This window comes from Pocillopora verrucosa, chromosome 8 (assembly GCF_036669915.1).
Source record: "Pocillopora verrucosa isolate sample1 chromosome 8, ASM3666991v2, whole genome shotgun sequence".
Lineage (NCBI taxonomy): Eukaryota > Metazoa > Cnidaria > Anthozoa > Scleractinia > Pocilloporidae > Pocillopora > Pocillopora verrucosa.
Window position 1 is genome coordinate 3,770,082 of NC_089319.1, and position 25,037 is coordinate 3,795,118.

The 25,037-nt window shown below is 38.2% G+C and overlaps 2 protein-coding genes and 2 pseudogenes across 5 annotated transcripts in view; 1 reads left to right on the plus strand and 3 right to left on the minus strand.

Annotated features, from left to right (window-relative positions):
• The window catches only part of LOC131791001 (NACHT, LRR and PYD domains-containing protein 4-like), a 69,840-nt gene that overhangs the window by 21,683 nt on the left and 23,120 nt on the right, over positions 1-25,037 (minus strand). The window lies entirely within an intron of this gene.
• On the minus strand, positions 1,739-5,800 carry LOC136276877 (NACHT, LRR and PYD domains-containing protein 12-like; annotated as a pseudogene).
• On the minus strand, positions 11,319-20,586 carry LOC136282838 (uncharacterized). Of its 4 annotated transcripts, XR_010718464.1 has the most exons (8): positions 19,772-20,586; positions 19,558-19,661; positions 19,247-19,356; positions 18,982-19,055; positions 18,769-18,881; positions 13,623-13,693; positions 12,026-12,118; positions 11,319-11,691 (listed from the first exon to the last, which is right to left on the minus strand). XR_010718464.1 is itself a non-coding variant. In XM_066170787.1 (6 exons), exons 1-6 carry the CDS (start codon positions 20,584-20,586, stop codon positions 13,689-13,691), a joined length of 1,221 nt encoding a protein of 406 aa, XP_066026884.1. In that variant the 3' UTR covers positions 12,129-13,688. The 4 variants fall into 4 exon arrangements, 2 of the variants coding, with proteins under 2 accessions (XP_066026884.1, XP_066026883.1); XM_066170787.1 differs by lacking the exons at positions 11,319-11,691; positions 12,026-12,118 and having other exon boundaries at positions 12,129-13,693; XM_066170786.1 differs by lacking the exons at positions 11,319-11,691; positions 12,026-12,118; positions 13,623-13,693 and adding an exon at positions 15,051-18,664.
• LOC136282839 (uncharacterized) lies at positions 23,276-24,871 on the plus strand (annotated as a pseudogene).

Sequence of the window (25,037 nt, forward strand, 5' to 3'; positions counted from 1 at the left end):
CGAAACATTTTTGGTGATTTCAATTAGGCATGTGGTGAAATAAAGGTTTTCACTTTGTTGTAGTTGTTATGTTTTTTTCCTTTTTTCCGCTATGTTAAAGCTAGGAGAGGAAGAGGACTGTTGGTGATTTTTATTAATAGACCAGTAATCACAGTTCTCTTGAACAGTGAACAAAATCAAGAACTTCTTTTTTGTGATTAGTACCTGAAGTATCCGTTTGAATCTTCTGTAAGAATGGCTGTAATCTAAGCATTTGGATGCCAAGTTCAAAAACTTCTACTAGATTAGGGATTAAAGGCTCGATGAATCCCAGTTAAATAATGACTAGACCCGGGTAGGGTGGGGAACATTTTGGTCGCAGGGATGCACAGAAGGTTAAGGGAGGATTTTGGAATGTGTCCTAGTAAACGAACACACTCAGAGATCGATCATTGACGGTGGTAAGGTTGAAGAAAACAGAGGAGTTAGACAGAGATGTTGTTGAGACCCGAAGATGCGCTTTCAATCGGCTGGAAATCTTATATTCTAGAATTGTAAAATAAACGTGAGGTTCTCTGCGCCTGCCCTTAGCGAATCTAAGTAAGTCAAAGTTTAATCCCGGGTTACCAAACTTAAAATTGGGTGGTAGATTTTTAAAATGGTCGTGAAAATACCTCGAAATCAAAAACTTCACAAAGAAGAGAAAAGAATAGCGGACAGGTCTGGAGAAAGTTTGAACGTTTTTTTAAAATACAGCGTTTGAAGGAAAGTGATTAGAATGGAAACACCCAACAAAGCACAAACAACCGGCTAAACGTGTGGAAGTGTTGGGCTTCCAATAATGGCTGAAACGAAAGCATTATAGAGTTTAAAGCGGACGCCCTGAAGAACATTCGCGAAAAGTTTACGGAATAGTTCGTAAGAGAGACGTGAAAGATTGCAAGCGTGATGACCCTTGTATACTGGTTACTGCTATCAAGCTATAACCAACTGACAAAGGAAACGAACGCTCGGTTTTTTTGTGACAGGACGTGTAAAAGTTCGAAGCAAGTTCTATCTGGGAAACCCTGACTACTCCAGCAAACGCACAAAGGCAAGCGGCCGAGCCAGTAAGACATGACACGAAATAAACACGACTAAGAGGAAAACAGTCTAATTTTTTCGTGTACATCATTAACAGATAATCACATGTTTTTCCTCGTACAATTTGGGATAAATGAGCACTCGCACATTTTTCAAAAACTGCAAATTGCACTCGTGCTATTTGGTTAGCGATCGAACAATTCACTCGTGCTCATTTATCCCAAATTGTACTCGAAATCTTGTGATTATCAATACGAATCTATAATTTATGCAAAATTAAGTGATAAATGCATTTAAAGAACAACAAAAAGATAGTGCGTTCATAGCGTTTAAGCGTTTACTCATAACTCACTCTTGGCATTGAATTTTTTTTACCCTGTGTCTTTCAAATTTCGTCTAAAACTAGAACTATAACTCAATGTCTTCTTTATCATACAGTAAGTAACTATGACAGTTTTTCTTCCAAAATATACATTAGACGGTTCTTACCTGCATCGGTTATCAAATTTTGATACAGATAAAGTTCGGTGACGTTACATGTTGGTGTCTGTAATGCTTGACATAGATTGGCAACACCGGCATCGATTATCTAATTATTATTCAGATGAAGTTCGGTGACTTTACATGCTGGCGTCTGTAATGCTTGACATAGACTGGCAACACCGTCATCGATTATCTAATTATTATTCAGATGAAGTTCGGTGAGTTTACATGCTGGCGTCTGTAATGCTTGACATAGATTGGCAACACCGGCATCGATTATCTAATTATTATTCAGATGAAGTTCGGTGACTTTACATGCTGGCGTCTGTAATGCTTGACATAGACTGGCAACACCGGCATCGATTATCTAATTATTATTCAGATGAAGTTCGGTGACGTTACATGTTGGTGTCTGTAATGCTTGACATAGACTAGCAACACCAGCATCGGTTATCTGATTCTTATTCAAATGAAGTTCGGTGACTTTACATGTTGGTATCTGTAATGCTTGACATAGACTGGCAACACCGGCATCGATTATCTAATTATTATTCAAATGAAGTTCGGTGACTTTACATGTTGGTGTCTGTAATGCTTGACATAGACTGGTAACATTGGCATCTGTGACTTTCCAACGACTCAGGTCAAGTTTGGTGATTCTACTCCATTCAGATTCGTCCTCTGCATTGAGTGCACCAAAAACATTTAATGCAAAAGACACAGCAGTGCAGTCCACATCCCTCCCGAAGCCAGAAAGAACAAAGCATCCATCACGCTCTGAAAGGAGGACCGCAATGAAGGGAACGCTTCCACACAGACTTTCAACCTCGTGTAAGTTCAAAGTTTTCAAATCTTCTTTGAGGAAAAGAAACTTTCTCTCCTCAAGGAGTTGAGCTGCCAGCTTTGATAATTCATCCAGAGTCTCTTCGACAGAGGGTCTTTTCTTTCTATCGTGCTTTTGCACGAACATGTTGACCACTTCATCATAAAGGTCACTTGTTTTCACCGGGAGAGGATTATTCTTCTTTGGTTGCTGTAGAGTATATTCAAAGTAGGAGCACATGAGAAAACAGAGCACAGGAATGTGGGCAAAGCTGACAAGGTTGACATTCTTTGTAATGTGGTCCATTACAATGTTTTTCATTCGGTCGTTGTTTTTGAAATACTTTCCTATGTATTCTTTTACCTGTGGCTCGGAAAATCCTGTTATTTCAACGTATCTATCAAAATAGATCTCTCCGTCTTTCATTTCGTCAGATTCGTCGGGTCTTGGCGTGATCATGACAACCGAACCTCTCAGTATTTTTCCTTTGATAAGCTTAGCACACCTTGCCGCTACTGGCATTTTCTCTTTGGCGTTATTTGGGTACTTTTCATCCGAATTACTAGCGATGTACTCTCGTTGTGAACACTCGTCATACCCGTCGATGATAATCAAAACTTCTTCGGAATGATCAACAATGTACTCAAATATAGAGTCGTCGATATTTGAGCGGTCATCTAGCACTGAAGATCGGTTTAAGATATCCTTCAAGGTGACAGGGTCGTCTCCAAGTAGATTAAGCTGACAGAAGGTGAGCAAGTATGCGAACTTTAAATCAGGTACTTCTGCATTTGCTCTGGATCGAAACAATTTGTTGTCAGCCCAATCTTTGATCAGCTTTTGACAAAACAGTGTTTTACCGATGCCTACCTTTCCAGTGACAAGAACAGATTTTGGAAGTTTCCCATCGGCTGAGATGAAAATTTCTTGAGAGCTTTTAATTTTCTTTCCACTGATTTGACCCTACTGGCGAAGGCGTTCTTTTCTTTTCAAATCAAGATCTTCTACTGGTTTTCTTCCATGTTGCATGAGAATGCTGATGAATATGTGATCTGTTATCACATTAGACATGATCGGTGAGGCCTGAGCGAGGTAGTCGGTTTGGCTTTTTACTGATTCTTTCAACGCATCAGAGTATTCTGCTACGGCTGTAAAGAAAACCATTAGCTGCATTTATTTTCATAAACCCTTCATGTATTTACTTTTCCAATGCTCGACGAAAAGTCATTGATCTGCCTGACTTGTGACGCCATTGGTTATCACACTAGGTGAGTTTTGCTTCAATTAGGCTTTCCAAAAAGTGCAAGTTAATCTTGAATCTGTTCGCAATTAATTGACATCAAATTCTGACCGAGCAATTAGAAAAGCGTAGCAAGAGGTTGGTGTAAAGGTTAAATTATTTATTTTTTAATAAGATGCATGCAAACATTTCAGACGCTTATTAGCTGAGAACAAGTCAATTAATCCCAAACAGTGCACAAAGTTGAGATTGAGGGCAAAAAGTTAAAACTGAGTGTAGAAAGATGAAAAGAAGAGTCACAAAAGTGCAACAAAACAAAACAAAACGGCGGAGAGGTTAGGAGAGGGTAACAACCTTTTTATTTCAGAGTTTTATGAAAAATGCCAAAAAATAAAAATACAAAACAAAGCACAAACAACTGGCCAAAAGTCTGGAAGTTTTGGGCATTGGAAAATATGAATCGGGGACGCTGAATAAAATTCTCGAGGAATTTTACGCATCAGTTCGTAAGGAAGACGGGGAAGATAACGAGCGTGATATCTTTCGTGTTCTGATTATTGCTGTCGACCAATACCTAATTGACGAAGAGTACAAAAACCCGATCGTTCGTGACGGTGAGTTATAAAGCTTGAACCAAATTCTTGGGAAAACCTCGTCTACTCCAGCACAAGGCAAAGGCAAGCGGCCGAACCAGTGAGCCATGACACGAAAAAAAAAACAACTAGAGAGGAAAACAGAGTCATATCTTTGCTAGTATATTATCAAAAAGTAAACACATGATTCTCCTTGTGCAATTCGGGATAAAGTAGCATTTGCAAATTTTTCAAAAACTACAAATTGCACTCGCCCTACTGGCTCGTGCAATCTGCTGGCATTTCAAAACCTTACTCGTGCTGTTTTATCGTAAATTGTACTCGAAATCATGTGATTACCAACACTAACCGACCCTTTTCGGGAGCGGATCCAGGAATTTGTGGTATGGGAGAAACTAACTTTGACTCAGAAAACACATGGTTTTTGTTTTTACGGCTGGAGATTAAGAATGGCCTAAGCACACTTAGGGAAGAGAAAGCGTCTTGTCAGCTCCAGTTCATTAAGAATCTTAGCTTTTTTTCATCTCTTTCTTTCGACGAACCCGACCAAGTAAATACTGTAAGACTTAACTGCAGTTTTTTGGTGCAAATCACCTTTGTAGTGAATCTGTTTCAACGATTAATTCTCTTAACTTCCCGTATGAGGAACAAAAAAAAATAAAAAAATTACTTGCCCATCACCAGCAAAAAAGCATGGAAAAGACAACACCTGGTCTTTTTCTAATTTTGGGTCTAAGAGGAAGGGGTCAGTTCCAGTGCAAGATATTTCTCCGAGTTTAAGCTATTTTTAAATACTGAAATGAACTGATTTTTAAATTGCTTATTACCCTCTGATAGGCCCTTCAATCTTCTTCTTTTCTCAAGAAAGATCAAAAGGCCGTGTACAGATTTTACTGTTAATGCACCATACCTTTGTCTCCCGCTTTAAAATTTTTTGTAGGATAAGCGATTGCTTCCTTTAATAGCTCTGTCATTTCATCCAGTCTTTCTTTGATGCTGAATTCATCCATGATGCACCGCTTAAGAAGCTCTTTATAGTGTTCTTCGAAATCAGGGTCCATGCATTCCTTTTTCAGATCACCAATAGCACTTTGGTAACCATCTCCTCCCAGTCTCACCAATGCGTCCTGGATGTCCTGCCAGTATTGATTGAATGTTGCGTCATCAACTGAGGCCTCGCTGGCATGACCATAAACTGCGTTTCTGTAGCACTTGATACGAACAAAATCTGCCTCAAGGGTTGTGTCTGCTGCAGGAGGAAGTGTATCCCAGCCGGTAGCCGGAGGAGCAAGACCACAAATGTTCCTCAGCAGGACCATCAGTAGCGTGATATCGAAATTCTTTGATGAAACTGAAGACTTGATGGCGGGGTACAGTTTGTCCCGTTGTGAAGGGTTGAGTATCTTTTATTTCGGAGTGATTTTAGCACTCGATGAATCGGAGGACTAGACAAAACTGTGTCCAGGTTTCCTGGTGGACGCCTTTAGTCAAATGTCTGTCTCAAGATATGTGCACTGACACCCACGAGAAGCCTGCATAAGCGGGCGTAATTGGTTGTCTCTTTGTCGAATGAAACGTAGGTGCTGCAGCGGTGGCCATGAAGAAATACTGGATCGTTAATTGAGTAAAGGTCAATGACTCTTTAACCAAGAAATTTGGTTGCTGCTCGTTCGTCAGACTTCCTAGCTCAGCACTGGTGGAATGAATAAGATAGATCATATCATTGATCAGTTCGATTTTAATACCTCAACTTTTTATTCACACTTCCAAAAATGTCCGTTACATCTCAAGGCCAGCAAGGGTATTACATTAAACTAGTTTTAGATACCTCTGGAACACTGATTGCTCTATTAAAATTGCTTGCAAATGCTCTTCAAATCTGCTTTTGCGTGACTTAAAAAAAGCGTGACATATGGCCGTGATCGTGAAGGTATGTATCACGTAGTGTGAAAATCAAATTGGCCTTTTCTCACAGAGATCCGAGTAAAACTTCTCCCTTCTAGCCGGTCAGACACTTTCCATGCATATAAATTAAGATAATTCAGAGCAGCATTCCGAGCCTTTTGGCTGATGGCCTCCTAACTCCAATCACCAGCGTGTTTTACAATGTATTCAAATATTGAAATAATGTAAGCAGAAGATAAAGGTTGATCGCATTCGGGAAAAAAAAGAATTTCTTTGGATTCAGAATTCCATCAAAACAATCTATATGATCATACTCCTTTACACTTTAGTGTTGTTTAACCTATGGTAAAATTCTTGAAATAAACTCAATCGAATCATATGTTTACTCTTATGTCAGAGCGTTTTTAGTATTCGTTAATATGTCAGTATGATAAATTGATTTTTATGGGAAATTACTGAATACGTAGGTTATTATCTTGAGAAATAATTGTCGACCGAATCCGATTTTTTGCAAAAACTCCTATCGATGACATTGATAAACATCAAAGTAAGTGAGTAAGTAAGTAAGTAAACTCTTTATTTGAAGAGAGTAGCACTTAGTAGCCAAAAGGCATATAAACTTCTGGCCCTTGTACAATAAACGTGATAATACTTATGCAAATATAGATATTGATGAGTAAAAATAAATACATTATAATAGAAATCGAAGAGCAGTTAAAAAAAAAATTCAAAAATCCAATGATCAAACCTAAAATAAAGTAGATCTCAAGGATTAAATAAAAGAGTCAGGAAACTGTAAAAAGGAACCTGTTAAACTACAAAATGATTCAAGCTGCGTTGGTTTCCGAGAAAAAATTGCCTTTTTAAAACTTTGTACTGATGTCCTTAGTCGTAAGGTGATAAGGAAACTGTTCCATGGTTGACATGTGGTAACATTGAACGTTTTACCGCCATCTAAACTTTCGGCATACTAAGGGCCTATTTACACGGTACGACTTTGTCGCATGCGACAAGCTTACGACAGGCTTACGACACGAATTTTTTCGTGTAAATCAAACCTACAACTCGCTTACGACTCTTAAGTCATGTCGTAGGCCTGTCGTAAGCTTGTCGCATGCGACAAAGTCGTGCCGTGTAAATAGGCCTTAAGTTATAGTTTGCATACCAAGTGTTACGAGAGAGAAGATCACTTTTACGTGTTAATTAAAAGGCGAGTAATATACGCAAGCGGTTCTCCCGGTAGTCTTAAATGCAATTAGACGTTTGGAAATTTTAGCCTCCTCGTAAAAAGGTAACCAACTCAAATCATCAAATAATCTGACAGAAGAGGCCTTAGAACAAATACACAACATACTGGTTTAATGTTCATCACCGATAAGTTTTATGTCCTCACGACAACTATCCTTTCACATTCAGGATATAAATTGTTCACATGTAACTTATTTCACAATTCGATCGCCATATATAGTGTGGGTAGAGACCCATGATATCGAAGTGGCACCAGATAAATAAGGGAAGCACACTACAGCATGAACGGGGAATACAAAATAGCTATGGAGATTCTACGCACGAAGCTAAGATGAGACTACCGTTAACTTGGCATAAGCTAAAAATTACCACAGCGATTTTTTTGTAGACGTTGAATACTGAATTGGTTAACACCCCTGTATGATCCAAATCTTATTTTTACTTTCTTTAGTTTCTAATTGAGTCGTGCTTGTAAGTGATCTGTCGTGTATCAGGACTTTATCAGGACTTCGATTTTAATCGACACACAACTACATGACCCGACTTTAGTCGAATGATTTCGACAAACTTGGTAAAATTTAATCGATCATTCGACTATGAGCGATTTTCTTCACCCATAGGAACGTACTTTTGAAGTTTCGTGCCTAATTTAGCCTGTGTGCAGCCGACCCCAACCTACCAAAAAGAAAATCAGGAAGGTAAACTGCTTGCTAGCGCGGCGTAGATTCACTTGAGGTCGTACATTGATGTGTTTAATACAAGATGTAATTAACAGAAAGAAAGTGCTCAAACTGAAACTCAACTCAATATGGAAGAAAATCCACAAACTCTTACCTCCAAAGGTTGACTTGAAGCTCTCGCTCGGAGGTCCACTTACAATTGGTTTGCGGTCATAGAAGTATAACGTTTTCTCCTGGTTACCAGCTCCCTGCAACATGCGTTCATTTAGCTAAAGTCAGACTGCGATATCTCAGAAATCATCAGAAGAGAAATAAATTAATTGAGATAAAGGTTTGTCCATTTTTGGCCTAAAATGAAATCCCATATTCGAGCGGATTTCATCGCGTAACGACGCAGACAATTTCAAGGAGTGGTATTCAATAAGCTCACACTTTCAGTTTCGAAACACTAACCTTTTATTGTGCGCTATCAATAGTTTCAATTCCGTCTCAACTTAACGGTTGTATGGAGATTATATTTCTACTTAACACATTAATCACAGAGCGCTAGCTCCACTTGTCACGGTTTTTTGTGAAATTTGGCTTCTGATGGTTGTCAAAACGCTTTGGTCGCGTGATTTGTCGGATAGTGTTACATGGCAAGACTAGAACTACAGTAACCATGGATATCTTTGACGTAAGATGACGTGGACTGCAGAACTGGCGGACGAAAGCGCGAGGCGGACGCGAAAAAGCAGTTCAAAAAAGCAAGCCACCCCTTTCCTCGCTCCCTCCCCTTGCGTAAGACCGCATAATCTTGAATCTTTTAAAGCCATGGTCACTCCCAAGATAGACCAGGTCATTGTTTTTTTTATGCCATATCGTAAAGCAAATTCGTTTCCAAATCAAATTTTACAGGTTTCCTGTCTGGGCAACACAGTGGAAGGGGGAACTAGAGCAGTTTAGAACACCCTTGAGGTGGAGTATATGCTCCATTAATTTTGTGGATTGGCATCAATAACGAGACCCAAGATAGACCGAGACCGGACCTATTCCAGCTTGCCTCGGCTGAGGCGAGAAGCTTTTTGCTATTTTTTTTCTTTATTATGTTCCAATATTCAATTTTCATCGGAGCACACCCCTTTAAAAAATTAATTGGAGACGAGCGAGCGGGATAACTTTAGTCATGAATTCTTGGTATCACCTAAAAAATTCGTTTTAAAGATAATTTATTAATGTCAGGTGCGGTTATATTTATTCCATTCTGTTCTCAATTTCATTTTTCTACTCAAGTCGAAAAATCGAGAAAAAAAATTCCGTTTGTGTGCTAACATTTATGGAATCGAGATCTGAACTGCCTCCTATCTGAAGAAATTCGATTTCGTGGGTTTTTTTACGAAGCAAAAAACGATAAAATACGAAAGACCACACCTTCATCCATACTATTCAAAGGACTCGATAATCTTTAAATGCTCTATTGTAAAGCGTGTTCTAAATTGTGTGTGCAGCTTGTGATCATGCGCGCATAATCCAATAAATTCACACATTTGTAAATCTCAGAAAAAATGACTGCTTTATTTGCTTTCACAAAACATCACACCAGTAGATCAACGTCTGAAATATCTTCATTGGTTTCAGCACGCGCTGTTTCGCCTGCTGGTATCAGAAATTATTTTTCACTGAAATATGGTGTAGAGAAGTAGAGATGTATTTTCAACGGTGTCGTTAACAATTCCGCTGGCGATAAAATAGAAACGTTCTAAGCGGAACTTCTCAAAAAGCCAAAATATGTTCAGCGGAGCCGAACTAGACAATTATCTGAATTCTGTGCCTTGTTGTCTGTCCGGCAGTTTCATCTTGACTTTTAGCGATAATGATGTCCAACAAACTCTTAATCACTTTTCTCAGTGTTAAGGCAAGCCACAAATATTACAGTTCTCGTGTCCGTATTGGTTCATAAACGTACAGTGCTTGCACGACCAGCCTGCACCACTGGGGGAATGGGACATATCAACCATGTCCACGTCCCCTGATCCTCGTGACTCTGGCGAGGGGGCTGGGGAGGGAATATTTTAACCGCAGGCATAGATGCTTGATACGATATCTTAATTTGTAAAGGGGAAATAAAATAACAATATGGAATTTCCTTTTACCAAAGCCAAAAAAAGAATATACTGTAGGCGCTTGTTTCCAATTTTATCAAAATTGTGCTGTTAAAAGAATATTTGTTGAACTAGTAAAAAAAACTTAACCAATCAATACCAGCGTATGGACCCTCTCTCTTGAGGTTGGGTAAATTCAATAAACAAAACTTAAAAAAAAAAGAAAGAAAGAAAAACGAGAGGGACAGAAAATTATAAAAAAAAGATATTGTGGGAACCATTTTACCCTTTGCAGCTTGCATAAGCTGTATCACTGTGCGCCACTGTTTACTTTTACTCCAGCGCCGAGCCAATTCAACATCTCTTTTTCTGATCGCTGTACACAGATCTCCTAAGTGATTCTGCCACAACACAAATAATCAACAGAAGTGAGACATGAAAACCTCAACATAAATTTAGTACACGAAGAAGTAATTGAATCCAGCCTGACTGATCACCGACTTAAGAAGCTGCTGATTATTGGACAAATTCTCTATGTCGGCATCTTAGGAAATGTTTACAGAACAGTATGAAGAATATGCATACTGATGTTAGGGAAAAGGGGTTCAGCTACATTGTGAGTGGTCAAAATCCTCTGATCAAGTTTACAGCCACATCCTCCTCATGCTTAGAGCTAGTCACTTTGTTCATCACGCTAATTCATACTGGCTTATCTTGTTGCCTCCGTATGCAGTTGCTATGGTTCCGGGCCCAGTTGTTGGAGGGCCAATTAGTGTTAACCCAAGGTTAAATTGAAATCTGGATTTATTTATTCCTTTGTTCAAAAGCATGTTTGGAACAATTTTCTGTGTGCTTTTACAGCATCAAATAGTCATATTCTAGACAAAGAGAAATTCAACCGAATTTTCTTTGAAAGCTTTCAGATCTGATATTAATTTCTGATTTCACACTAACAACTCAGCCCTGGGTTTTTCAATACAGAATTAAAAGCTTCTCTTTGCTGTTTATCAATTTGATGCCGAAACCAGATTTTGGCCACAAAGCATCTCTTTGCAATTCATTAGCTGTGATCTCATCACAGGCTTGAAGCCAACACATGAACATTACCTTTAAAGGAAGTATGTCAGAAGTTGCCAGAAAAACTAGGAGATGAAAATTGGACATAGCAGGTAGGAATTCACTGGGAGGGAACTGATTTAAGTATCTTGATAAGCCGTGAAAATCCTGCACACAAGGGAAAAGAAAGAAAGATAGAATTACACAAACTGCACTGAAATATAGAGCTAAATACAATTTTTACCTCACTTAGCAAACAACAGTTGAAAAATAACTTTAATATGTTGGACAAATTCTCCATGTCAGCATCTTAGAAATGTCTACAAAACAGTATGGAGAATAATTTGCATACTGATTTTAAAGATTTCTTTTTATTAGTTTTCAACACTGTTTAGCACTCTCACAAGATTGTTAAAGACATTTTTATCTATGAGGGTTTGTAAATGGCAGCCACTGAAGCTTGTATTCCCAGGGGTACATCCTTGTGGAGCTCATAGCAGCCATGCAGGAATCCCAGCCTCTAAAAATGGAAAAGGAATTGTAACAGGCAATCTTTGAGATTGTTCAGTGTTCCTTAACAGAAATAATTTTGGAGGCAGAGACTTTTGTCAACCTTGCTTTTGCAACTGCTTCACATCTACTCTCAACAAATCTATTAATGAGTATATGGCACATGTCAATCTTCTGGTATGCTGGTATCCTCCAGTATTGTAAACTTGCCTCTGAAATACAGAACATCTCGTCTGATAAACTGATAAGAAGCATAACAGCAAGGGTACATGACTGAAACAGTCAGCCCAATCTCATGACCAAACTCTGCCCACACTCTTTGAGCTTAATTGCTTAGTGCTCACCTGTCTGTGCCTCCACCCATCTTTTTGAGGAATGCGAGGAAAGACATGTTTTATAGGAGGTTTGTGATTCTTTAAATACTGCTCATCATTTTGCTGAAAAAAACAAAAAAGTAAAACAAAACAAAAAAAAAAGGTAGCAACAAGGCCCTGATGTTCCTGTGTCTAATGGAGTGGTCAGAACTATTCAAACATGTTCTAGATGCTTGCTTGTGCCTAAATCATTGTAATTGTAAATCGGAATTAGTTTACATCTTCACCTCTAAAAATATTTAATTCTGTCAATAATATTTCTGGTGTACTTTAAGGCCATTTAAGTATAAATAGTATTCAGTATTCAAAGAAGTGATGTTTTTGTGACTATATTCTACATGTAGTTCACAGGAATGATTAAGCTCCAAGTTGTGTACCCAGGGTGAAGCTTGTGAAAATCATCCAAGGTCCATCTTGATGGGGGAATTCGATTTGAGTATCAAATATTTGATGATTTTAGTTCAGAACAAAGTTGTTTGAAAATTATTTTAAGTAACTGACAATATGTACTTCTAAATTTATGTAGAACACATGAAACAAGCAGAAAAAGAAAACTGCAAATGAAAGAATGAATCTGGAAATCAAAGAGCAAAGAAATTGAAGAAGAGATAAGATCAATGTTTCGATACTTAATTGACTATTATTTTCTATGTGACTGGTTTTTTTTTGGTTCCGTAAATTTGATTTGGAGGTGGCATAGTATGCCCAGTGATTCACAACAGGATACCTGCCTGAGCTCCAGCAGGTACAGGGTCTTATTAAAAGCACTGATTGAGGATTTCTCTTTAACCCTAACTCCCATGAGTGACCAAGATAGAATTTCTCATCACAATATCATTACAATATCAAGAAAACAAATGATGAGAACAAAGAATAAAAAAAGGACCATGAAAAATCATAGTTGACCATAGTCAATAACAGTCTAGCTGTAAATCAAACCATGTTATAACATAGCTAGTAAATTTGTCTAGTCAAATTCAATTGCACGAGCGTGCTTCATATTCCTATTGTGCATGCTCATGACATCAGCAAACAAATCCCTCGAGAAAAAGATTCTCCATCAAGTTGAAAATGTTATAAAACAATTGGTTCATAGTCAGCTGTGCGTTCATCAATATATGAAGCACTTGCCTGCTTCCTATCTTGATGAACACACGCTGATGTATGAACCAATTGTTAATTAGTTCATGATCAACCATGATTTTCACTGAAACTGACCATAGTCAAACATGGTCAACACCATGATTCTACTTAAAACTGACATGGTTAAACATGGTCAAACATCACTTCACTCAATGAAAAGAGACATGAAACAAATCTGTAGCATTTAAATGGCTTAAAACTCTTATAGAGTAAATCAAACCAAGCAGTTCTGGGTTAAAACAATAAAACTGAAGAAAAGGTAAAATGTTCCATCTAGATTTTTTAATACAATTTGATTTTGGCTTAAATAAATCAGCTTGATAAACCTAAGGATTCTGTCTCATGTATGTGATTACATTAATTAATACTGTTTCTCTAAACAAGCAATAAGCTATTTGGAAATACATGGTAAAAATTAACTTACCAATATTTGAATGTCACTACAAAAGTACATACTCTAACAGACTTCCTTGGTCCATCTCACAATCAGTTAATCTGAAATAGATTCAAAACTTTCTAAAGTGCACTCCCTATAAAAATTTTAGCATGCCTTGCAATTTGGCATTGACAACTACATTGTACAGATATAACTCCATGTATTTCCTAGCAAAGATTTCTCAGCTAGCAGTGCTAAATTAACACTTTGAACTTTGGCTTGGTTGCAAGTTTAGAATTTGCAGCCTGATACTAGAAACATAGTTTGCCTCAATCTCTTCATTCATAGATAGTTTCACTCAAAGAGATTCAATGAACTTAAAAAGGAAGTGTTATTATTCAAAACTCTTCAACTCTTTCAAGCTCTGATGATGTCGACTTCTTCTGCCTCATTACCAGTGTATATCCAAAATTTATTTTTAATGTTTTACTATTTCTCTTGACCACTTCATCCTCGAGTAAACTCAGGGATTGATACAATCAGATTTCCATGAAATGAATGAAAACTGATGTAATTCACCATTTGTAGCACTTCAACAATTAACTCAAAATATGCTCAAACCTGAAGCGATGTGAATTTAAGCTGAATTGGAAATTTTTAAGCAGGCTTTTATCATAAATTAAGACCTTCTATAATACACAATGTGCTTAATCATTCACAGTAATAATTAACTTACACATATTACATAACCTCTGAAACTTAAGAGTAGTCATTCCTACAATCAGTATTAATAGGGTTCAATCAGTTACTGAAATGTAATTCCTTGCAATATCTTTGTTAACAGCATCTTTCCAATGAAGGTGAAGTCCGATCAAGCAGTATTCATTCAGTTCCTTGGACATATGAGTTACTGATGCAACTAACTGCTTCCTTCGGTTGACACTAATTTGAAAATATTCAGTAACAAGAACCCACCTCACACTCCAGGTAAACCTATTAAATCACTCACTACGAACCCAGATATCAATGCTCTCTTAGCATGCAGGTTAACTTAAGTGCCGAGGCCAGTACTGGCCGCTGAAATTTCCCTCATTATTTGAGATCGAAACAAGGCAAGGACTATCCAGTCTATGTTAACGGATTTCACGCATCGTTTTCCGGAAGTCGTAAACAACATTGAGCCCGCGCAGCCACATTTCGGAGATAGGGTGGTTACCAATTATTGAACATGGATAGTCATTGCCTTGTTTCGATCTTAAATAATGAGGAAAATTTCAGCGGCCTGTACTGCCCTCAGCACCAAAGTTAACCTGCACGCTAGGAAAGCATTGATATTCTTCCCCCACTCGTCGCCCATGATGTAGTAACTCTCGGTCGAGTTGAAACGAGCCACACGCAGTAAGAAGGACTCGTAAGACAGAAATTTAAGGACTATTAGGGAACAGCTCAAACCTCCAGATAAGTTTTTCATACCCAGAGTAATCTATTTTGCTGTCTAAGTTTTCGCACAAAGTGTTCATGTTAGTTGTCGTGACTATTAGATCGTTTTTCGTTTCCCAGGGAATCGTTCATCTACCTACTCCACTGGTGTAATGTATAATATAGCAAAGCATAACTTCATCTGATCTTGATGTATAAATCAAAGTTTTATGGCAATAAAAGTCTACTTCATAACATGCTCGTGGGTGCCACTAGTTTCTTGCGCGAATTATGCGTGATTGAACGCGACGTGAGGTTAATGTATAATGTATACTGGCAAGATATGACAAAAAAGAAACTTACATGTAAACCTCTCATTTTACTCCTACAATATTCATATATGTTTCAGTTTTACGTTCTTTAAGGTAAAGCGAGCTTTAAATTACTACAAACTAATGAGTGTATAGACATAAGAGGGCGAAAATTAAAAGAACAACTTTGGGATAGCTGTGTAGAATGTCTTTAAGTGTGACACTCATCAAGTTGTTACATCTCGATCTGATACGTTACTCCATTAAGTTAGGAAAGAGTGATTCTAAAAGTATTCTTTTTGACGAATCGAAGGTTCCAAATGCGATGTCAAATCAAATCCACCTCTCCTCTTTCATCTGTGGACAAGTACAGAGTCGCAACAATAGGCATATTATCATTGGTGAACTTAAATTACCCTCATCTAACCTTGCAAATTTACACTGCAGCTGTTTCCTCCCTCCCTTGCCCATTTTGATTAGGGGTATCCTTGTAATAAACATCCTCTGTCAAATCATGAGATTAAAATTAAGTTCCTTGGACACCAGTTGAAAGACCTACAGTTAATGGGAAAACTGGCCCAAAAAAGGGGGATTGGGCTTTAAATGATTGACTCTATTGGATTCCACTTTGAATTTGATCTTTCTTCTGCTATCAATAGATTCATGTAGACTCTGAATTGTGTGTATTCCAAATAGTCTTTAAAAGAAAGCAGTCATAAGGAAATATCAAGTGCCCAGTTCTAGAGACCCTTGTAGTAAAAAGTGCATGCCTTATTTAATATTTTTCCGGTTCCAATAATTTTTGATTCTGCTTTATTAGGAATGAAAGTGTCCCAAGGAATATATTGCACAGTTAAACAATATTCTATCACAACAAATTGTGTATGATAAGATAGCTGTGCTCAACACAAGACTGCCAACAGATTGTCAGGTGAGAAACAAAGACTTTCTTGCAAGATATACTGTACACTACCAAAAATAGTTCTGTACAAAACGCACAAGTTTCAGTGTAATTTTAGAGTGTGCATCACAGCTGACTTATTTGGATGGGGACATGATCAGAAACTTGTCCAAAATTGTGTCCATATTTATTTTACTTTTCTCAGGGCTTGTTAAAATTAATGCATTGTGAAAGAAAGGAATTAATGCCTCAGCTGATATCTAGTCAGGGTGAGGAATAGTTGACTTGGATTTATAAATCTTATGAGTACATATGCACAGTGCTCTTGAAAATGCATAATGAGCTATAATGGCACGATTTTCTCATGGTAAAGTACTGTGTGCAATTAATTTGTCAGCAGCTGTTAAAAGTTCCCTGGTAGTTTTCATCTTAATGATAATTAATGCCTAGGCTGCAGGAGGTAAAGGTGTATTCATTTAGGAATTGTTTAATAAGTATATACTTTTTACAGCTTGCCTTTTGAATATTCATTTAAGGTGAGATCAATAATGATTCAGGTTTTTTTCAATCTTAAGCTGCTATATTGTTGACAATGCTGTTAAGCTAGCCTCAGATATCTTCATGGAAGTTTCTAAAAAAATTTCACCACAAGCTCTGAAGGTTTTTGCCATTTGAAACTATGTTTACATTTTCTACTCATGCTCCCAAAGTGCATTTTACACAAAGTTACATTATACAATTTTATGGGGCTTGAGAGAGACCTGTTGTGGTTGTCAGGGTAAATTGATGTCTCCATAGACCTGGCAAATGTTTTTCCACTCGTTTGTCAGTGCTTAGAAGCCACTGACATTTTAACCCCGCTCATCTTGATTCAATGAAAGAGGTGAAAAGTAACAACATTAACTACATTTACTATGTGATTAGTGGAAAATCAGTAAAGGTCATTTTTTTCTTTTATGAAATGTCATGTAAATCTATAAAAAAATTTAAATACCCATCTTGGCAACATGCAAAATATTTGTAAGTTATAGTCACTTAAGTATCAATTTCTTAATTCTATTTTTTTCTGCCAATTACAGACTCAATCAAAAAAAGCGTTAGCCAAACTGTTGGAACTATGTATAACAAGAGAACCATGTCCAAATGCCAAGATCATGAAAAATCTCTGCAGTTTTACTTGCAGTGATCCTTCAGTCACTCCAGCAGTAAATATCAGTTTAACAGTAGCTTTTGATGAACCTCCTTTGTCACAGATACCCGAGGGACAGTCAAAATCTAATTGTAACTTAGTCTCTTTTGGAGGGACAAATGCATTTATGGAATGAGGGAACAGTTTACAATGCGATCCTTACAATGGGATTCTGTCTCTTGTTTAGCAGCAGAAGGTACTTTGGGTTACAAATAATATAATCACTGCACTTAAGTCTCCACATTTATTTTCTTATCTTTGTCAGTCACTCTTGGAAGAGCTTACTATGTGTTTGAGTTCAAGAAGAGCAGTGTTGGATGTAGTCTTAGAATTATGAAAAGATAATGTACATGTACTGCTTAGCCTGTGTTTGTGCATTGCTTTCCTGGTGTCTTGAATTGGGCTTTTTATTCTAGTGCCACAGTTTCCAGAGTGGATTGAGTTTCTTCTCATTCAGAAGAATTTTTTGCTTGTTTGACTGTTGTGTTATGTTACAATTACACGTGATCACAGCAGATACAGCATGTACAATTGACAATAAGACATTGATTGAGAGTCACGTGATTAGTTCTGTTGCGTTCTTGTAGAGTCTTATGCTAGAATAAAGAAATAAAATCGAGTTATCTGGTGACTCCTGCTAGCAGTTTGCGGATAACTTAACAGAAAATTTGTGTTGATCTTGATTACTCCTGTTCAAAGGTTCCACATGGATCCTGGCTTTTTTGAACTGTTTCTTTTTTCTTTTGAATGCAAATGTTTCAGCTTCTAAAAAAGCAAGTGGCAATACAGGTCGTACCAAGCTTCAACCACCTGCTGTGGATAGGGTGTCTGTAGCCCCTCTTAATGATAACAGCATCAATGATTTTGAGGTGAGGCCTTCAGTGTCAATATTTGAGAAAATTAAAACAGATTGCAGTTTGTGAATTATTCAGAAATTTTTGTTGTGAGATTTCTTGTGTTCACAGCCATTTGTGTAAAATTACCATTTCAATAAAGCTAATTCTGAAAATCTCCATCTTTTTTGTGCAGATGGCTTAACTTTTAAGTATTCAAAGAAGAGGTGCAGAATTTTCATGACATTCTATAGTCAGTGATTCAATAATTTTTGGCCAGAGGAAATAGTCATAATCATCAAGACAAAATGAGCCAAAAAATACAAGTGTATACTGAGTACCATGCCAAGAGTCAAAGGAATTAAGCATTCCTTTTGACAAGATCCATGTTTTTAGCTGTAATACAAAGTCATGTGCCACCTCTGCAACATGGAACCCTGAAAAAAGAATTACTTTAGTTGCATTATAAAATATACTTCTGATCTCCATATTTGTATTACATATGTGATATGATATTATTGAGGATGCAAACTTATCATACCTTGTGTCTCACAGAGATAAGTCAACAGCTCTTTTGTCATAGGGACCTCACGGCTTACTGCTGAAGTTTCATTGGCCTTACTCCAGTTGACAACTGCTAACACCTTTTTGGTCCTAAAGATAATCAGTGCAAATGAAATGATTTTAGGAATGGTGTTGAACATAATAGAGGTTCAACATATCATACAAAGAAATAGAGTAGAAAGCATCTTACGAGAAAGAAAGGGCTGACACTGTTGTGTGTGCTGCTGATCGACTGGAATCATGCCTTGCATCTGTTATAACACACTGCAGGAAAATGGTAGAAATCAAAACATAAAAATGGTCACATTTCTCTACTCACAGATATTTTCAAGATTTACAATCTGATATAAGATTTTATATCTTTGTACGTGCCAGTCTACATAATATACTCCGAGTATGGCAGGTGTATAAGTATGTGGCCAAAGACAAAATGAAGTTAAAATGACTACTTGTACCTCTCCATTCACAGCATATGCAGGGTTACTCTTCACTTGTTCTTGAGCAGCCAACATCGACTCATTGGAAACCCTCTTCACGACTGTCAAGTAACCAAGCTTTTTCAAGACTGTTGAAGTGATTAAAAATAGAAGTATTTTAGAATGCATCTGGTAGGGCAGAAACCAAAGAAGGAACAGTTCAGTCAGTTTGAGCTATCTTGATAGAACATTAATGATTTAACAACCTGCAAACTGCTGTTGACTGCCTTCTCCTTGCAAGGAGAAAGACTACATGATTTTCAGAGCATCTGAGAATGTGCATTGCTAACCTGTGTCGAAGGTCTTTTCTCCCTCTGACCCGATGTTGGCTGCTTGACAGAAACTTGTGTATTGTGTCTCTGTCAAGCCACAGGACAATACTCCATGAATCAATCTATGAAAAAGAGAGACAGATAAGTGACCAGTTACAAAAAACAAAAACTCTAAAATACCGAGACAATAAATTTTCAGTAAATTTCGAGCAAAAAATGAAAGAGTGCTCACCTCAAATTTACATAGTACTTTGGAGGAGATCCTCCCATGATGGGGGAGGAGAGCCACTTGAAAGAATCTCCACCAACGCATGAAATTGTCACTGACACGACATGACTCTGTCGATTGAAGACAAGTGATTCGCAATCGAGGGGTTTTCCACAATAACAACATGATGTCGATAGCGTATTACAGAAAAAAGAAAACAGAGTTCGCAGAGATTCTTCGCTGCAGAGATATATGGAGTCGTTCTCTGCTGAAGATGCAGTGATTTGCATTCTTTGTGGCGTACGTTCTGCTTGTGAAAGAGAAATTGGAGAAAAAGGATCACTGAAAGGCAAAGAAATACGCGAAGATGGAGTAGAAGAAGCTGAAGGAATCGAAAACCGTGCAGTTGTGGATGGTGTAGAGAGAAGAGAGGGGTTCGGACTTCCCGTTGATGATAAGCTCAGATCGCTCGATGTCAGTCGTTTCCTCTCAATTTTCTCCTCAAAAGCTAACAGAAGAGCTTCCATTAAATCTGCATTCTGTGTGCTTGTGGTCGCTTTTATGAGATTCAACGAGCCTCTGGCCATCTTTATGCGGTCTTTGATGCCGAGAAGTCTGCTCTCCTGAGTTCGAGGAACTTCTATGTTGAACGAGAACTGAGGACCTCGATCCGTTGGACGCTTTTTCTTGGGTACAGATGGGTTATTTCCCTCAGCCATAACGATTAAATTTCCCAATAAAAATATCTTTCGAGCAGCGACAGCCAAGACTTTTCCCCAAACTGAACTAGAGTTGTGAAATTCTGTCTCAAAATCGCACTTACTTGCGAAATCATCCATACTTTGGAGGTTTTGTCACAGAATATTGTCACAAATAATAATAGTCTGAGCATTGCGCATAGAATGTTTCATGAATCCGCTAGTTTCAATGAGAATAATCTGAAGGCTCGGAGAACCAATGTGTATTAGGGGCTTGGGACATAAGCCGAAGTTACACGGCGCGAATTTTGAAAAGACAACTGTACGAGTGTCTCGTCGACCACAGATCGCGCTTCGAGCGGCCGAACGATAACTAAATGCCAATTAATATCAAAATGAGCTCAATTATGGGAATTAGAGTCAACAAGACGCAATATCTTCTAATTTATTGACACAAAAAAACACTTAAAGTGTGTCTTTCATGCAGACCGTTTCACTCATGGTGGGACCGTTGGTCGCCATATTGGATGAGTTTTGCATTTGAGCTGAAACAAAGGGGAGGAGCCAAGCTATTTATAGCGCGCCTTCGTGTTTAAGGGCTAAGGACCGGAAATTTCGTGATCTCGTCTGATAAGATGAATGACAGAAGGAAGATAGATAAATTTAGTAATTACATACTGTATACACAAAGGGAAACGTGAGGCAACTGATGGTACACATCTCGACTCAAAAGGCACAGGCATAACTCAACAGTAGAGGATCTTAAACGCGATACTTTCAATAGAAATCGAAGTCCAGTGTTTACATGGCAGTTTCGCTTTCGCATGACGACAAAAATGAAGAACATTCAAAAAGTCAGTCGAAAAACCGATGGAGATAATTTGTACGATCGAGTAAAAGCTTCATTAACAAGTAGTGTTTACTATAACATCCACCTCCCACCTCTCCCTGCCCAGCAATAGTCCTTCTCTCACCCCTCCCCGAGTAATAACACTCTGCCTTCCACCCCTCCCTCAGTACTAGTAGACTGCATTCCACCCCTCCCTGAGTACTAATGGTGTGCTTCCCCCCGATAAAATGGTCCAAAAAATGGTCCAAAAAATGGTCCAAAAAATAGACCAAAAAATGGTCCAAAAAATAGTCCAAAAAATGGTCCTAAAAATGGTCCAAAAAAATGGTCCAAAAAATGGTCCAAAAAAATGGTCCAAAAAATGGTCCAAAAAAATGGTCCAGTCCATATTTTGCCCTATGACCTCTATATCCCGGATACCGGTTTCTTAACTGATTCTCCTAATTCAGTGATAATTTAAGTGCCGCTCTCGCTAAGAGCGGTCCTCTCGACTTCCCGTCGGGAAAAAGTTTTCTTTTATTTTTTCCCAAGCCTGGGGTTTAGGATAAATGTTTCAAAAATATTTTAGTTGGTCTCCAATTCTCTTTTTTTGCATTGCCACAAGCCAAAAATGATTTTTGGCCAGACCATCCCTGTGGACAGCGATCAAAAGTGTAAATTTCAAAGATTTTGTCCAGCGCGCAGCGACTGCAACAATGTAGCTCACGGAATTCTATCTTGCTACAAGTTACAAGATGTCTTCAGTTAGTTCACGGACAAAATATGGAAACTTCAGCTGAAATAATTTTCATACCAGCGTGATCAGAGGAGACCCTTCTCTTCGACCTTAATTTGCATATCAAAACCTCATTACTTTGTACGAAAGAATTCTCAAGATGCAGGCGTTAATCGGGCTGAAAAAGCATATCAATGCATAGTTTATACACCAATGAGGTTACGGATTGCCTCAAACCCGCGGGTATATCTCTAGCTTCCATCCACCAACATCTTAAAAACAACGCAAATCCATGTGTTTGCTCAATTGCGCACACGTCAAGGATCATTTGCATGATTCTGAAAATTGACCAAAATCTCCTTTTGACCGTTCAAACTTCCTTCATTTATCTTCTACGTTGAGGATGCCGAGTTGTCCTGAAACGTTGCGTAAACGTGATCGGTCGCAACGCTTGCGCGCTTGCGTGACTTACAAAGTAGACAAAGGTGATCGGAAGACGCCTTCTCGATAATTTACGTTGAAATATCAGGTCATGAAATACGCACAGTGTGGAGGAGATCAAAATTAAAGAATGAAATTTGGCACTCTGGTCATAACAGACATATCGCGTCGCTTAAAAGGACACAAAAACAAGTTAAAATAGGTTACAGTGTTTATATTTACAAAACAACACGCACACACTCTGAAACTATTCTTGCAGTTTCTCCCGAGACCCGATGAACTAGCCCTCCTTCCTGCAAATTTGTTTCCGTCATGAATGATGTTACGCTCTTATGGACCACGACTGTTTTGAGCGAAAAACTCAACATTTCCTTGCGACCATCATTGTGCAAACTTTTCTCTTTGTCATACGACCTGTTTCGCTGGTTCTACAAGTTGGAACTAAAATTAGTAAGTTAAGCAACCCTATTCATGGGAAAAAAATAAAAGAAAACTTTTTTCCGACGGGATGTCGAGAGGACCGCCCTTAGCGAGAGCGGCACTTAATAGAGAAGAATCGCTGTCTCTCAGAGTTTAAGGTAAATTTCTTCGAAGGCAGTCTTACACGATTTGCAAGATGCTACGTCTTAACTTGCTTATATCTGTATATTATTTCATTTCAGTTTCTTTGTGTTTGTTGTTATTGCTGTTGTTATTATTTTTTATCGATTTATCTCTACCTAAAAGGTCTATTTGGTTTAGAAGCAGCCAACAGTGGCTTTGGTTGAAAGGTTTGGGTCAAAGGTCTAGTTCTTAGTGCCACTTTTGCACGTAAACAATAAGACATGTTGCTTAACAACTCTATCTGATTTCATTTGACAGCAACTCCCGTACTTGAAAAACAACCGCGGAAATGTCCCCATACAGTTGTTTGGCCATCCCTTTTCAATCTCTGGCAGTGAAGTTCAACATTGTATACATGGATCTACAAAGGTTGGTTACAATTACAGTAAATGAATTAACAAACATTCAAATTTTAAGTAAAAAAAGAGGTCAATCGAGAAATGATAACGGAAACTGAGAGTCCAGAGGTTGAATTTAAGCTTATTCAAATGGACTGATTAATTTTCTATTTGCGATGTCCCAGATAATATCGCTTCTGGAAGAATAATGTAATTTAATTTTGCCCCCATAGAACACAGCCGTGACCTATATTAAAATCTTCTGTACCAATTAGGATACCCGAGGAAGTTATACCTGCAAGAGTGACAACACTAATGTACACGACTATGCAAAAAAAAACTAGAATACCCTCGCAGAATTCTAGAAAATTGGATTGCCCCGCCATCATGCAGATTCGATGTATTTGGATGTACAACGATTACTTCATCGACAAAGCAAAGTTCCTGTCGGATGATAGCTTGGTTATGGCTAAGAGGGCTATTCTAAAAGAAATCAATGACAAACCGAAGAGTGACTTAGGGTTTAGTTTCCGTACTTGACAAAATCTATGTCCTTGTAAACCAAAACATAACCAACTTTTCTGAGGTGCAAAGGTCTCTTGATAAATACGTTCGAGAGGATCTATTTTCCGGCCATCCCGAGAAACGAAGACCAAAGAAAACAAATAGCCGATACTACCCATGTGGCCAGGACGTGCGCAACCACATTGCCAAGGCGATTTCAGCAGTGAAGTATTGCGATGACGACCAAGAAGCATTAGGTAAAAAAATAGAAGACTGGCAAACTAAGTCTCCCAAAAGCAACTTCTTTTACCGAACCAGAGACGCTGTCATTAACGGAAAAGATGAACCAAGACCTGGAATTGCTGAGGAAACCTTCCCCTTTGTACATCAAGAGCCATGGCAACAACGAATGCTCGAAAGATGTGGTAGTTAACTGGCCCTGATGGACGCCACGTACAAAACGACAAGGTACGCAATTTCACTTTTTTAGTTTGTGTACATACCAACGTGGGATATAAGGTTGTGGCTGAATCCATGTGCCAGTCCGAAGATCAAGCCACTATAAGGGAAGCACTTGCTATAATCAAGGGATGGAACCCAGCGTGCAATCCGGCGTACTTCATGGTGGATTATTCCGGTGCAGAAATGGCTGCCCTCGAAGAACACTTTCCCCAAAGTTTGCCGTACATTTGTGATTTCCATAGATTACAAGCTATGCACCGCTTCTCCAAGTCAAAGAAGAATTGCCTTTCGTCTGCTGAGCGAGAGATATTTTTAAAGCTTATGAAGAGCATCACCTATGCTAACACAGTAGACAAATTCGAAAAGCGAATGAACGCTTTGAAAGAATCTCAGCTTTACAAAGACAAACCAAATGTTCAGAACTATCTAAACAACACGTGGCTATCATGCAAAGTTCGTTGGGCACAGGCTTTTCGAAAGCAGCAGGTGACAAACATAGTTAACACCAATTAGTACTGTTGTTAAGTTAGTACTGTGCATGGGCTCCTTGAATTGGATCAGGGGGATTTCATAGGGATATGTAAGACCAATTGAATGAACAAAGTTTGTTTGGCATCATTACTTTTTTTAGCTTGATTTGAATGTTAAGAGAATAGTATTGAAATTTATAATTAATTTG